Below are 15518 nucleotides of genomic sequence, written 5' to 3' on the forward strand. Positions count from 1 at the left end.
CTTCCTCTGGGCTGGTTCATGGTGGAGGTCAAGTTGCCTCATAACAGAGACACCAAGGAGGGTGTTGCCCAGAGGCAGGAGCGGAAGGTGAGGCCTGGGTCTCCTCCTCTGTTTCTCTTTGCTGGGAAATGCATCATTGTGATCATCCTCTTCCCGTCTTATGCCTTGTGTCCTGGGCAGCTTACCTTTGAAGGCTTACTAAGAACTTGAGTTAGTGTGTGTCCTTTTGCTTATTAATTAAAGCACATTACGATGGTCAAGCAAACTGCTGCTTTACAGGTATCAACCAGAGCAGCCTAACATGGTATACCAGATGGCCAGGACCAGTGACGAGCTCGATCCAGTCGACCAGAACGAGTTGGTGAGCACCAGCGATTCCCAGACGGGCTTTTTACCAGAAGCAGAAAAGTTTTCTCTGAAAACCGTACTCTCACCCAGAAATACAGAGCCTTCCAAATTCTCTGGGCTCATTGTGAACATCTCAACCAGCCTCATAGGTAAGAGCCTGCCCTTCCCTGTGCGGTGTTTGGGGTCTTGCTTATCCCCGGGGGTGGGCAAGAGCCGGACTTGCCCTGGACCGTGAGGTCAGCTATTCCGTCCTAACTGGGGTTGGTGCCTGCAGAAACGGAGCCTCCCTCTCCCTGGGTTTTGGGGAGAACTGAGGAGATCTGTGTGTGGGAACTTGGGAAATGATGGAAGTGCGTTTCTCTCTCTCCCTCTTAGCCCTGCTGGTCATCACCTTCTGCACGGTGGCTGTGCTTGGCAAGGGGGCCCTGGTAAATGGGGAGCTGTGGGCAGTCTTGGTGCTCATGGGCTCCGCCTTCCTCTGCTGCGTGGTCACAGCCGTCATCTGGCGGCAGCCCGAGAGCAAGACCAAGCTCTCGTTCAAGGTGAGCAGCTCGGCCTGACCTGGCTGCAGGGAGCCCCCCGGGAGGCCGCCCTGCCTACCTGGGCTCTGCGAGGCCTGGGTGGGCGGAGGGAGGTGCTCGCTGGCCGGTGCTCGGGGGACGTGAGCCTGGGGCCTGCTGAGAGAGGCCGGGCCCTGGCTCGCAGGTGGGGTGGCGCCCTGCGTTCTCGGGGCTTCTCACGAACACACGTCTGCCCTGGTGGGTCGCATGTCATCACCAAGCCTTGGGGATGACCAGGGCTTCTGCATTTTTCGATTCTACACATAATAAGGTAGTTCAGCCTTAGAGATAAAGCAGAAGCCCCTCTTCCAGCCCCTTCAGGGGAAGAGCAAGAGGGGAAATTAGATGAGAGCTCACTTTGGCAATTAGTAGCGTAGAACAAACTCCCACCTACTAGGATTTGCCTGCGGGGGTGTATTTGGGGGGTGCTGGGGGGACGGGGTGTGGGTACGGGGCTGGGGACTGGCACTCAGCCCCTCCCCACGTAGACCTGGCCGTCCGTATCAGCCTCAGGTGCGCTCCTTTCTTGGGTACTTTCGCTAAATGACTCGAGCAGACGCCGTCCGTCCCGCACTCTCCATCGCATCAGACCTGACGCTCCGCCTCCCGTCTCTGCAGGTACCCTTCTTGCCCGTCCTTCCCGTCCTGAGCATCTTTGTGAACGTCTATCTCATGATGCAGCTGGACCAAGGCACATGGGTCCGGTTTGCAGTGTGGATGCTAATAGGTACGTGAGTTGTGGGTTTCGAGGTGACCAGCACGTAATGTCCCAGCGTCTCTTAGAGGCCCCCAGCCCCGCCAGCCTATGCTGAGTTGCTCATTCGTCCTCCCTGCTACTGGCTGGATGGCTCATGCCCTCCAGCCGCCCCCGTTTCAGATTTCAAAACACAGCGAAAACACGCGTAGTCAGCGGTTTCCTCTCTGACAGTGAGGAACTCCTGGTAGGCTGTGGGTCCTCCCCTCCCTTTTAGATAACTTTAAAGCCTTTGTCTGCTAGTTATCTCGGGCCAGAGCTTGACTTCCTCAGAACGAGCCCGTGAGTCTGCTGTCCGTCCCAAACAGTGGGCTGCGGGGAGTGGCTGGGCCTGTGGGAAGCAAGGGGTCACCCTTTGGGTGCTGGCCCCATTTAGCACCGACCGTGGCCCCTCTCTGGGCCTCCGACAGCAGGCGCTGCGGAGACGGACCCGGCTTCCTTCTGTAGTGTCGGAGGCCGGGGGCCGGTGCCCGGGAGACTGGCCTTGACCGGTCCGTGCCACCGACGAGAGCGGTGACCTCCAGGCCGTGTTGCGGCCAAACCTCCCAGCCCCAGTGACTGCGGGAGTGGAGGTGGCAGAGGTGGAGGACGCCCGCTTCTGAGCGTCCCCGACACGCTCCTGGGTCCCAGGGCCTTTGGTGGCTGGGTCCTTGCTTCAAGGCCTGCTCTCCTGTGTCACTGGCACAAAGGTGGCCCTGGGGGGGGGTGGATAGTCAGGGGCACAGACCTCTGTGGCCCCTGACACTCGCTGGAATGACTAAATTCACGGGTTGCACGCAGTCCCAGGCGACCTGAATGTCTGAGTCACTCAGGGAGGGAGAACGAGGGCTGTACAGACGGCGCGAAGAGCCTGGTGAGCCCCAGCGCCCTTGGAAGTCCACCGTGGCGGGGACAGCCTGACTTGTGCAGGGTCTGTCCTGGCCCCCCCGGCGCCGCGGGGCACCCTGCCAGGTGGGCAGTGGATGAGGCTGCGCAACCAGCGCCCACCCCACCCCGCCGGGGCCCCCAGCCCAGCCGCACCCCTGGCCTGAGGCTGCCCAGAAGGACGCGCCTTTGCCGAGCGTAGAGGCGACCCTGCTCGAAGAGTCGCGCCCTCCTCCACGGGGGCCCCGCCTGGGGCCGCCACCTGCGGAGGCCTGTCAGCGGGGCCGCCTGCAGAGGCTGCTGCGGGGACCGCTTCCCGGGACCCGGCGGTGCCTGCTCACACCGGTCTCTGCCCTCGGCCCACAGGCTTCTTCATCTACTTTGGCTACGGTCTCTGGCACAGCGAGGAGGCGTCCCTGGCCACCGACCCAGCAAGGACTCCTGACGGTCACTTGGACCATTGCAAGTGACGCACAGCCCTGCCCCCAAGGCCCCGGCAGCACCTCGCCCCCCCCGCGCATGCACGGGACCCGCCCGCACCCACAGAGCACAGTGCCGCGATGGGGTGGCCCGCGACCCGCGTGTCCTGCTCAGGCCGGCTCGCTGGGCCCGTCACCTGGCAGCTCCCAGCTGGGGCCACGGGGCCGAGGCGGCCCACCTGCCTCTGAGCCTCTCCCTGAGCAAGACGGCAGCCCTTCTCCTCGCCGGCCGGGCGCGCCTGCTGCTGCGGCCTCGGGCAGAATGGAGGTCACCTTCTCTCGCCACCTGGGCGGTCCGGCCTCCCTTCCAGGGACTGTGCTGGACACTCCAGTCCCCGCCTCCCCGCCCGGCCCCGAAGAGCCGCCCCGGATGCCAGCTGAGCACCACAACACGGTCTGTCCCCAGCTGTGCCACCCCAAGCCTGAGGACAGCGGTTTAGTTTACTTAGGAAGGAAAACTAGACGGTCTCCTTCTCCTGCTTCTGCCCTCCGAGCTGCCTCCAGAGGGGTCGTGAGGACTGCGGTCTCCCCCTCCTTCCAGGCAGGGGCTCCGGCCCCCCTCGCACACTGCACACTCGGGCCGCAGGCCGGGCTCTGCGTGGGGCCAGGGCACTGGCTACTGCACCCGGACTTCCTGCAGCCGCCAGCCGTCCAGGCCCCGGGCCAGTTCCTGCTGCTCTGGCGTCTCTCAGCGCCGCCGAGTCCTGAGTAACTGGAATGTGACTGTTTCTGTAGGACGCGCCTCGAATGAGCAGAGCGGAGAACAGCGCTTCCTGTGGTCCTGGCTCCTCCCTGAGTCCTCCTGCCGCTCGTAGGTCGGTGTCTTGGGTCTCAAGGTTCCCAAGGCCGGCGTCCGTTCGTCCTGAGTGATGGCGTGGCCCTCCAGCTGCTGCTTCTGGCCCCTCTTGTGTCTTATCCTCACGTGGAGTCCTTCTGTCCGTCGCTGTGAATCAGTCACTCCACCAAATTCAGTTGGCGCTGAACAGTGGCGCGGAACACGACCGAGTGATTACCCCGAATTGTCCAGGGTGCGGGGTCTGCACGTGAGATGGTTTGGGGTCACAATGCTGTGCCTCTTGTGTGGGTGTGTGTCGTCCACATGCTGCGGGTTGGTGACCCTGCCCCGTACCCCTGCCTCTGTGTCCGTGTGTCCCTGTGCACACGGCACTCCCTCCCGAGGCCCTGGGGACACTCCTGGTAGCCGGGCCGAGTCTTCCCTCCCGAGAGAGTGTAATTCAGTAGACGGAAGGGCCCGTGTTGGCAGGAGGTGAGGGGCAGGCATGTTTTACTCCACAGAAAATGTAAATGCTGCTTTTGAAGCTTAGCTCCCCATATCTTCCCCCTCTGGCCTTTGTCACAAATCTGGTAGAAAGAAGCCTGATGAACTGATGGCACTTGGCTTTTCTCCCTCTGCCCCAGAAAGTTCTTGGAGAAAAATGCAAGAATGAGTGAAGCGGCCAAATGGCAGGGTCAGCCTTCGTTCTAGGCTCTGGCCACTCTGGCCACTCGTGGAAGCTTTATTCTCAGTATCACTTGTGAATCTTCCAGCAGGAGGATTATAAGAGCCCAAAGCTTGGATTTCCAAAGAAAGGTATTTAAATTTATGTAGCTTGGTGCTGTACAATATTTTGATAAACATTAACTTATTTTGTTGGGGTTTTGGTTGTCTGCTGTCTTCTTGGGACCTGTTAGCCATTTGTTTGCTTGATTTGTCTGCTGTTTTTCCACAGAGGCAGAGAGCGTGAGGGAAAGAGGGTGTCCAAGAAAGGTGGCAGGTTGAGAGGTGTTTTTTCTCTTTTTCGTTCTGGCTGAAATTTCCCCGTGTGACACCCCCCATCAGACTGCACGACTTACGTTTCAGCCAGCAGCGCTCGTGGCTCTCCAGCCAAGAAGGTGTGTCTCAGCATCTCACGGGGCGAGCGCGTCCTGACAGACACGTGGTCCCCTTCCTCACCCAGAGCCGCGAAGCGCCGTGCAGAAGGGCAGTGGCTGCCTCGAGAAGCCCCCCGCCCTCCCCCCTGGAAAGAGCACCTGGGGTCCCGGGACGGGGCCTGTTGAGAGCGGGTCTTCGTACCGCTGCCGAGGGTTTTCTCTTCTGTGCGTGGGGCGGTGCTGCCAGGAACGGCGTTTGGCGGGCGCCTCCGAAGTCAGTGGGCTCTCTGATCACACCCCTCCTTCCTGGCCCTGAGCTGGACATGCGCACAGACACGTACACACATAGACCTGCCAGACAGACACACGGACACAGACACACAGCCAAAAGTAACCGCCGGAAGTGCCCGACGGGTTCACATCCCAGCCCCTCCCGCACTCGGTTCCACGGCTCGGCTACGTTTTCCTGCAGGGTCAGAAGTTCCACATTTCCAGTGACGCGCCCTCCGGGGACACCGTGTCTCCTTTTATCTGTGCGCCAGCCCCGAACAGTCACATTGGAAAGACCCGCTTGTGGTGAGGAAGCGCCCCTCCCTGCATGTCCACGGCCTTGTGAGAACCCATGCGGGGTCCCCGGGACCTGTGCCAAAGTGAGGGGTGCGGGGTCTCCGGAGAGGCAGCGGGGCCCCAAGCCACCCCCGCCCCGGGCGGGGATGGGGGCCTCGGGCAGGAGCTCGAGCCTCCGCATGGCCCCCGGCTCACCTGCTCACCCCTCCTCTGCCCGACTTTGGGCTGGCTTTGCTTTTACAAACCCAGAGGAGGGCCGCGTGACGGAGCCATCTTTCCAGGCCGTTGTGGAGAAGCTGCTGAGTTTATACTGTCATCAGGGTCACTCACGTCTCCCCCACTCTGGGTTTTGTCCCATTGAGTCCGTCTCCATCAGGTGATCGGCTTTCTGGCTCCGTGTAGTTTGGACACCATGGGCCTCGCCCTGCCCTGTGTCCACAGGTGACTGCAGCACTGCGGAGGCTTCTCTGCCCACCCCGAGCCCCCGGGCCCGTGACACTCCCTTCTCCACCTCTGACACGTCTGTTCACACCTGGGAGGGGCGCGGGCCCAGCAGGAGCCTCGCGATGTGTTTGTTTGCTGTGCTTTGTGCATGGCGTCAGGGGGCGGACAGCAGGAGGCAGGGGGACCTGGGCTGTACCAGGTCTCCTCCCCTCCACCCCCTCCTCCAGGCAGCCAGGGTGAGTTAACAGGTCTTGCTGTCCCGCCTAGGATGGCGTCTAGCCTGACGTAGGCAGAGCTGCCAGCATCGGCTGTGTGGACACGTCTCCTACTGGCCCCACCCAGACTGTAGGCGAGCCCACGGGCATTTGAGGGGCCTCACTGCTGGAGAAAAGCTGCCTGGCTTCATGCTGGGACCTGTCTTTCCTGAGCTGGATGCTCCGCTTTGACACATTAAGAGCCGCTTGTTCTGTTGGCACCCGAGAACCACCCCCGTGGAGACAGGAGGGAGGGGACTTGATGCCAGGCCCGGTGGCCCGGGTGCTCTAGGATGGATGGAGAGGCATGACCACCATGACCACACTCTTTGGGCGCAGGCGTGTGACGCTTGTGTGAGTTAACTTCAGATGGAACTAAATACATGTTGTGCATAATTGTTAGGTGTAATTTAAAATGCATCTGTTTGCCTTGGTAATGAGAGTATTGTATGTAAGGCTCCTTAGGGAGAGCAAGATGTACATTTTATCAGACTCTTGTGGACTTTTTTGGGTAACGAAATGCTTTATTGGTCCAGTGGTGCAAGAAGCTACATACATTCTGTATCTCATCATCGTAGTTACAATACCTAATGGGAGGTTAAGGCAGAAAACAAAAGTCAACTGACCTTCCTGTTCATCACTATGGCCCAGTCTTTCTGTGCCCGTTGCTTCGCTGGGTGACAGTGCTCTTTCAAGAGGGGCGTGGACTGGCCAAGGGTCTCGGGGCGCAGTTCTCCGGAGCCCCCCTGGCCCACCCTGTAAATGTGTTGAACTGCTGAAAACCCCCATGAGATGAAAGACCTTGGCTTGAAGTCCAAATGGGATTTCTCCAAACAGAGTCAGGGAGGAGGGCTGGGAAGATGCATTCAGACTTTGTTAAATTATTAACAAGGTATATGATTTTGTGTTTCTTGATGACAAACTTTTTAAGTTTGGGACTTATTTTCCCATTGGAGAAGTTATATATTTAAGATAAGTTTCCTGCTTACGTTGTGCCTTTCAGCATTGATGGGTCTAAGGAGCACAGAGGGTGATGATCTTCTTGAGGGTTGGTTTCTAATCAAACCTGAAGAGCTGTGGTTTCTTCAGTACACGTTTTCTTCTACTGAACGTGGAGCCATTAAGAGAATTGTGTTTTTTATTATGTAAATTGTATAATATTTTTGCTTGTTTGATGTTCTATTTTTCTAATAGTTTTCTTATAGTTTCTTATAATTGTGATACTAGATTTAGATTCTGACGCTAACTGCAAATCAGATGGGCCTCTGCTGGTCCCCCTGTTTTTATTTTACGGACAAGAGTAGATGTTGTCCATCGCCTTTAAAAAATGTGAACCTCTGCTCTGTATCCCAGTTTTGCTGACAACACTGTGCATTGATGCCGTACTTCATGTTGTAAAGTCAAGCTCTTTTGTGGTACATCCTCTCATGCTTCCGCAAATCCTAATAAATTCCGTCTATGGCCTGGGCGTGCTCAGTGTGATCTCAGGAATTCCGGCAGCTCGGGGGGTGGAGGGGGGCGCCCGGGGGCCCCGGGGTGGGTGCCCCGCAGGGAGTTCAGACCCTGCTCTTTGCTTCTTGAGTATCTGCCTGCTTCCCCACAACCGGAAGGATGTCGCGTTGCCTCGTTCTCCTTCAGCCGTTTGGTGGAAATCCTCATTCCGGCTTTAGCGCCTCGGCCAGGGAACCCCTCGACCCTCATTTAGGATCCTCTGAAGCCGTCTCCCCACCTCCCACTCTTTTCCGGACTTGGCTTGGGTTTGGGCCCAGAGGTCTTCCTGCCAATGGGTCTGCGGGGCCTGACGCTGCTCGTTTGCAGAAGCGCTTGGGTGTCAGTGCAGCAAACCCCTCTTCCTTGAACACTGGCCTTGCGTTTCCGGCCACACGCCCGCCACCCATCTGGAGGGTGGGGTGCGCGCAGGAGCGGGAAGGGATGGGGAGGGTTGTAGCTGTTCTCATAATCCTCGATCTCTCACCACCCCCCGCCCCCCTTGAGAAAGGAAGCGCTTTCTTACACAGGAGGCACACTCAGTCAAGGGGGCCTTAATTCCCAGACCCTGAGGCCCGGCGTGATCAGGCTGGGAGGTCTGCTGCCCGAGAGCAGAGCAGGGGGCGGCTGCCGGCCCCGCGCGCTCAGCATCAGGAATGTGAGGGGCATCCGTCGGCCGCGCGGTGAACCACCCACCAGGCCTGGACCGCGGGGACGCTTTCCCTCCGCGCCCAGGGGTCTGCGGGGACGAACGCAGGCAGGGTGCCCCTTCCTGCCCTCAGCCGCCCCCTCCCCCAAGGCGATCTGTGACAACTGGCAGGCGCCCGTGAGCCCAGATACGGACTTGTAGACGGGCCGGCTTCCCCGTGTCCCCGAGCGGCCAGTCCCGCGGCGCCACACTGCCACCTAGCGGCCGGCGCGGGCGGGCGCCTGAAGCGCCCCCGCCAGGCTTCCGGGCAGTTTCCTAGGAAACCCTGATGGGGGTCCCTGGAGGACTGGGGGTGGGGAGTCACCTGGAGCACAGTTTGGTGATGAAACGCGTCTGGTGAGTCAGAAGCTGCCCCCGGACAGCCCGGCCTCCGCAGCGGGGAGGAATCTCACGGACTCCTCGGGTTGCTGTTCAGCCACCAGACGGCCGGGAAGGCGGGGACACCTACCCGGGGTAGCCCAGTCCGCCCCTCTTCCAAGGGCCATCGTTTCGCTTTACTGTATAAGCCTGTCCACCAAGCCATCAATATGGCCAGAAAAAGTGCGATGTGAGAGAGGCTTCGGGAATGAAGCAGGTGGTACGTCCGCTGATGACGTGAGCTCTGGCCTCCTTCTCAGCACCGATCCGCGGGCACTCAGGACTGAGGTGCAGGAGCCGGGAGAAGCTGCGCGGTCGTTCTTTCCCACGGACGCTTTACATTTTCACTCCTTGAAGCCGTGCGGTTACTTGTTGAGCGTCTGCTAGTGCAGCCCCTGCTACGTGGATCTGGGTGCAGTTGAAACCGACAGCAGCAGCTGAGCCTGCCTGGGTTGTCTGGGGGGAGGGACCCGGGGGGCCTGCAGGGACGGGAGCACCCAGCTTAGGCTGCACAGCACTTCATCCCCTGGGGTGCTGGCTCTGGAAAACTCGCCCAGACTTGGTGAGGGAGGCAAATTCGCCTGCATGTCCCCCAGAGGGGGAAGGAACAGAGCTGGGCGTTCAAGAAACCCGAAGTGTCCTGCTTTTGTTTTTAAAGAGGTCTGAGAGAAGCAGACAGGTTCAAAAAAAAAAAAAAAAGATATTTAGCAAACTTAAGCGAATGAGCTCTAGCCTGTGATGGTGGTGGTGATTTTTTAGAGCATTTGACCCAAACTCCCCAGACGGCAGGACCCCGCCTCTTGCCTAGAGGGATGCAGGGATGCGATGCGAGGGTGCCCCGAGGGCCACTGCTGGGGGCCTGTTCCCGGATGCAGCCACGGAGTGAGAACAGCCTCCAGCAGCGGGTGGGACGCCCTGCCCCAGGCTTCTACCTGAGCTTCGCTCTCCTCACTCCTTCCAGCGTCGGGGACCGAGCGGCTGACTTCAAAAGCCTCTCTGCCACGACAAGACACCCGTACGGGGGGACGCAGCTCTCCACGGATGCGAGGCCCCTCCACCCTGGTTTCCTCCGTGGGCCATGGGCCGGGCGCCAGCGCCCCTCTGTTAAGCGGCTGTGCTGACAGGAGAATGCAGGGTGGGTATGCTAAAGGTGGTGGCACAAGACGCCAGAAGAAACGAACAGGTTGGGACGGGTTGACAAGTAGATCATGAATAGCAGCCATCGCCAATAACCTGGATACGTGGGTGACCCAGGGGGTCCGGGAGTGGTGCTGGCAGGTCCGGAGTAACTCAAGGGGCTTTATCACCTGCCGAGGGGCTCCTGTCCGGCAGTGGTTCGGGAGGGCACAGTGGCTGGAGTCTCCGGAGGTCCCTCCAAACCCCACAGGGAACCAGCCTGCGACCCCAGGCAGGGCAGCCCCGAGGGACACTCCTGGGCAGGCAGCCAAGTGGCTGCAGCCCAGCCTGAAGGCCCGGGTGGGGGAAGTGAGCGCTTTTAGGTTCAAGAGGTGTCCTGGCCCCCAAGAACCCTGAGGGCATGAGAAAGCGCATGACAAGGCAGTGCTGTGACCACGGCCCCCAAGCCCGCCAGCCTGTTCCCGGCGCTCTGAGACAGCTCTGTGACCAGCCAGGTGCAGAGGGACGGGCTTGAGGACAGACCGAGCTCACTCTGCGGTAGAAGCAATAGGTCCACGTCTGAATTCGACGTTGACGGTGAGGGGACTGGCCTCAATCTCGTGTCCTTTTTCCAACCTCCTCCAACCCACCCGGGCCTCCCCAGGACGGCGGAGACGGAACAGAGCCGCTGAGCCCCCAAAGCCTGGGCAAGGCTACTGAAGGATCCGGGCTGGAAGATGGGTGCAGGGATCCTGAATCCGCCGAGTCGGGGGAGAGTTGGGGGCTCTCGCGACTCAGAGACGGCCAGCTGGCGCACACACAAGGGGAGCCCAGCCTTCTGGCCTCCCTGCCTGACCCCACCAGGCCTCCTGAAGCCCGGGAGGGCCAGGCCAACAGTCATATCAAGTGTATGTCACAGAAGGTCCCTCAAGTTCATTTTAATATGCTTCAGACACAAATAGGCAACACAGAACCCGCAGGGGCCGGCAGAGGAATGAGTGACCCCATTCAGATGGCCACCAGGTGTGCCCACACCCCCCCAAAACCTCGCCGGGTGTGTGCTGGGCGGCGGGAGGGCAGGGCGCCGACGGGGTCCCACTCACCAGGAAGAGGTTGGTGCGGTTCGGCAGGTCTGTGAGCGGCAGGCGGGGAGGCTGCAGCATCTCCGCGTGGCAGCAGCTCTGGCCTGGGAGGTGGACGCCAGGGAGACAGAGGTCCAAGTCCTAACAGTGTGGGGCTGGAGAGGCGCAGAAGGGGCCCGGTGGCCGCTGCCCCTCGTGTTCCGGGCTAGGAGCCATATATGATGGGCGTCCATGACGGGGAAATGAAGCCAGGGCAAGGTGGGAATTAGCTCAAGTACCCAAGGTCAGGGCTGGTTAGAGCCAAGCTCTAGTCGCCTAGTGAGGGATGACTTCATTCTAACACCACTACAACTTTGACTGCAACAGGCTAACACACTGGACCACATTCTAACATAACACTGATATCTGTATTGCTGTGTAACTGCATTTAGCAAGTGCCGTTAGGGAAGCAGTTCCTAATTCGGAGGGCTGAGCTATTGTGTCTGCAGGTGGTGCCTGCTGAAAGAATAAATATTTGTGTATTTAGTCAACGTGGCATGATCTACTCTAACGGGAGGCCCAAATCAACATCACAGCATCATGCAGAGCCACTAAAGGAAAAAAATGTTTCTTCAGTGGATACTCCTGTGTATGTCCCCAGGATGGGCAAACACCTGGCGGTTTGCTAGAAATGAGATGTACATGAGGCCAGGAAGCCCAACCTTGACTCACGCAAGGGACACAGACCAGGTCTGTCTTTACGCCGGCCACGTATTCACAGAGCAGGCAGGGCCCTGGGCCAGCCAACCCCTTCCGTGGGCTGTGTCTTCCCTGCTCTGTGGCTCTGGCCCACGAAGCATCCCTACATGAGTCCGCCTGCCTCGGGGATGCCCAGAGCCAGTCCTCAGGACCATTTTGAGGGGCCTTAGGGAGGAAAGTGCAGGGTCTTTGTCACAAACAGCGAACAAAGGCATCACTATCATCACCATAGCAACTGTTGAAACCGCTTCTTTCTTTTGTGTGTCTTACTTCTAATCGTCCACGGCACTACAGGAATACCTCTCAGGTTCTAATTCTACCATTTCAGAGCCAAATGCCAGTCCAGAAGCCAGCCACCGCTGGCTGGTTGTTTCCCGGGCTCCTTCCTCTGTTTGGAAGAACCTCCTGGACCAAAGATGGGAACTCTGTCAGCTGTGGCACTGCTCGATCATCCAGCAGAAAATACACCTGGGTTCCTGGGAGGTCATGTGATGATCTAGTACAGCTTGGAACTGATCCCCCAGAATAGAAGAATTGGTTTTCTGGAAGCCCCTGCTAGAACCCCTGAGCTTCTCAATGTATAGGAATGAGGTTGGGTTACAGAACCAAACCGAAGGGGGGTGCCAATGAAGTGGGGCTGAGGGTCATATTTTGGTGAGTTGACCATTTTCAGCATCACATCAGAGTAAAGCAAATAGGATGCCAGAGTATGCTTTCCTACTCTATGCTTAGTCAGAACACAGACCCTATTAGCAGTCTTCCTTCTTGAGGACGGAGCGTGAATGGTCTTGGCCAACTCCAAGGTCACTCTCACCCTCATCCTATAAGGTCATGTGCTTCCATATTTTCCCGAAGATGAAAGAGCTTAATGATGGATTCCAAGATGCCATTTAAGAAAAAAAAACAGAACTTGTGTTTACAAGACTATAGACGATCCACTGTCATGAGTGACATCTGCAAAACTCCTCACCCCCTCAGGGTTTCCCACTGCTGCCCCTTATCCGCTCATGACAGAAGTATTAATAATTAAAACTTGCGGATGGAGTAATAGTGACCTCACATCATGTGGACTAAGAAGCTGATTGTTCCAAAGGCAGTTACCGTTCATGAATGGCTGGTGTTTGTGTTAAACAGAGTACCACGTGGTGGCAGGTCGGAAGGCGCTTCTTCTCTGTATCTTTTTTTTTTTTCCTTTTTCTATTTTGGGTAGAAATATTCCTGGGAAGGTAGATAGAAATGCATTTTCATTTCCCAATAATTCTTAGGCACGAGTTAGAAAACTGCTGACCTTCACCAAAATATGTCAGCACTTCATGTTATAAAAAATGCAATTCAGAACCGCTGCATGTGTATATACGTGTATCTAAATATACACACATATCGGTGCAGTACACAATGATTATTCAATGGATATTCAAAACTGAGCTATTTGTAACTAACCTGATATTCTGCAGTGAAAGTTCATTGCTCAAGAACGATTGGCGTTTCTTTCTTTTGGCTCTAACTACGGTCAAACGTTTGCACATCAGACACTACCACTTACACTTTCCTAAGTGCCAGTACCAGGACAGTCTTACACGAGCATCAGAAAAGGACTCTGCCTAGGGTGCAGCTATGCAGCTACTGGGCATGCGCGCAGGGTCAGTCGGGCCGGTCCACGGTCACCACTCCCTCGAGGCGGACGCGCTCGTGGACCAGGCGCCGCAGCTCGACCCGCAGCGTGGTGGCGTCATCTGGGCGTCATGCTGACTCTGGCGGGAGAGGAGGGCCCAGAGGAGGAGCCTCGGTGAACGGGGGACGTGGGGGACAGTTTAATCGGGCTGGTTGGGTCCCCTGTTTGCAGCTTCCAGAGCAGCTCTTCGTTGGTTCGGCTCAATCTCTTCTTCTCCTGCGTTTCTTTCTCCACGTACTCCTGGAGGTTGGCATTCTCCTCTGACAGCTGTCTGCACGGGGAGAACAAGCCACTGTCGAGCAGCAGTCACGCCGGAAGCACTTAACCTGAGGTCTGCCAGGCCAAGGGGTGCAGGGGAAGGGGGTAGGTGGTGGGTGCCGGCGGGGAGAACAGGGTCCTGCCGGACCCCAGGGACCAAGAAGCGGGGTTGAAACGTGATTGCTACTCGTCCCACCCACACATCCGTTCCCAGAGACCCTCCGCCAACACCCGATCTGCCCACAGCCCCTCTGCCCGGGTCAGGGGAGGCGCTGGGGGCCAGGGGACAGAGCAGAAGCCGCCGGAAGAGCGAGAGGGAAGTGGGGCTTGGTGTGGGGCGCCCTGCCCCCGGCTCAGGCCTCCCTGGCAGCCATCGCCTCTGGTCTGTGCATCTGGCCGCCTGCTGGACCGGGAGCCCTGGAGAACGGGCCCCAGAGCGGTCCTCCTCGAGTGCCCGGCACCCAGTCTGACGCCTGGTGCGTAACGGATGCTTAGTTGATGTTTGCGGCTAATGGATGCTAAGCGAAAAAGGAACCGAGGCATTCCGTGCCTCTGTCGTGACAGCAGTGGGTCTGCCCCCCTCCTCCCTTCCTGGGGCCCTCCGAGCAGGCAAGGCAGCACCAAGATGGAAGCAGTGTCCCTGGGGAGCAGCTGCATTGGTGCGTCCCCTCCCTGCTGCCCTCTGGCCAGGCCAGCTCTCCTCTGCCACGACCACCTGGCCCAGCGCTGGTGCAGCAGCCGCGGGCCCCAGTGATGGAGCTCGGGGTCGGCTCACACGGTGGTTCTCTTTAGCCTGGGAACCCCCAGCTGGCAGCCTCTCCGAAACCTCCTCCAGAAATATCCCCGTCACCTCCCAGCTGTGCTGCAGGCTTTGACCGGTGTCACTCATTTCCACCAAGGTGGGACCCAACGCTCTGCGGAGCCCGGGCACCGGCTGGGTGCTCAGAGAGGTGTGTTCTACGCTTCCCTCCACATGGGGAGGGCCAAGAGCCTGGGTGGGGAAGCCTCAGGGCTCGGACGAGTGAGGACAAAAGCAGAGCGCTCCAAGGTCAAGAGCAAAGCCATCCTGTCGGCGACACATGCTTTGGAAGCTCCGACGGCCAGGCCCACCTACCTCGTGACAACGGTGTTCTGGTCGATCCTGGCTTTGAGGTCTTCATTCTGCTGTTGGAGAACCTGGATCTTTTCTTCCAGGATAATGTTCTTTTCTGCCTATAAAAGATGCAGTGTCAGGAGCTTCTCAGCAAGGCCCTATGGATAGATGGCAGACCAATGCCCTTGGCTTCTGGGCTTTGGAACATTATCAAGAACAGTGTTTTCCAAACTGCAGTTTGCAATGCATTAGTCGGTTGTAAAATCAGGTTAGAGGGACGTGACCAGCATTTCTTTTTTAAACAACACAGAATAGAAAGTACCAGAGTGCACTGTGTGTAGTAAAAGTATTGTATATATCTTAGATACAGTATATATTTCCCTTTCAGGTATATTATGTGTGTGTATATATTAGTGTGTATCGTGGATTGTATGTACTGTATATATACAACTTATGTGTGTGCCTATCCTGGATTCCTGTGTAGAATATATTTCTCATGGTGAGTGTCCCCAGACTCCTGCCATTGTCAGAAATGAGCCGTGAGCACCACCAGGACCCAGTTTGGCTGCTGGGTCCCCCAGTTCTTCCCATCAGGCCATCTGCCCTGCACCGGCATCCCTGGCCAGGCCCGTGTGCACTCCACGACATTCTGAATTAATGGAGGGCTGGAAATACGAATAGCATGGACACACTCTTTTCCTTCTGAGGCTCTGGGCAGCCAGGAACACGCAGCTCAAGCCCAGCGTGGCACATGCTCAGAAGATAACATCCTCTGTGGCCGCTACTCCTCTGCAACTTATGCCCCGCTCTCTCTGTCGGTGTGTCCCCAGGGCCTGAGACCTAGCCAAAGTAGAGCTCCATTC

The 15518-nt window shown here is 57.9% G+C and overlaps 2 protein-coding genes across 18 annotated transcripts in view; one reads left to right on the forward strand and one right to left on the reverse strand.

Moving 5' to 3' along the window:
• The window catches only part of SLC7A1 (solute carrier family 7 member 1), a 69329-nt gene extending 61719 nt beyond the window's left edge, over positions 1-7610 (forward strand). For 2 of the 3 annotated variants that reach the window (XM_057533089.1, XM_057533090.1), the window contains 4 exons: positions 280-497; positions 724-890; positions 1527-1635; positions 2893-7610. In XM_057533089.1, the coding sequence (XP_057389072.1) occupies positions 280-497; positions 724-890; positions 1527-1635; positions 2893-2996 (598 nt within the window). In that variant the 3' untranslated portion in view covers positions 2997-7610. The remainder of the gene's footprint in view (positions 1-279; positions 498-723; positions 891-1526; positions 1636-2892) is intronic. The other variant, XR_009005943.1, reaches the window with a different exon arrangement.
• An 87-nt stretch (positions 7611-7697) lies between these two features.
• MTUS2 (microtubule associated scaffold protein 2) overlaps positions 7698-15518 on the reverse strand; it is a 505315-nt gene continuing 497494 nt past the window's right edge. For 14 of the 15 annotated variants that reach the window (XM_057533086.1, XM_057533075.1, XM_057533077.1 and 11 more), the window contains 2 exons: positions 14677-14774; positions 12975-13575 (listed from right to left, as the gene is read on the reverse strand). In XM_057533086.1, the coding sequence (XP_057389069.1) occupies positions 13362-13575; positions 14677-14774 (312 nt within the window). In that variant the 3' untranslated portion in view covers positions 12975-13361. Of the gene's footprint in view, positions 12851-12974; positions 13576-14676; positions 14775-15518 lie in introns of those variants that run through there. The other variant, XR_009005942.1, reaches the window with a different exon arrangement.

This window comes from Balaenoptera acutorostrata, chromosome 18 (genome assembly GCF_949987535.1).
Source record: "Balaenoptera acutorostrata chromosome 18, mBalAcu1.1, whole genome shotgun sequence".
NCBI lineage: Eukaryota > Metazoa > Chordata > Mammalia > Artiodactyla > Balaenopteridae > Balaenoptera > Balaenoptera acutorostrata.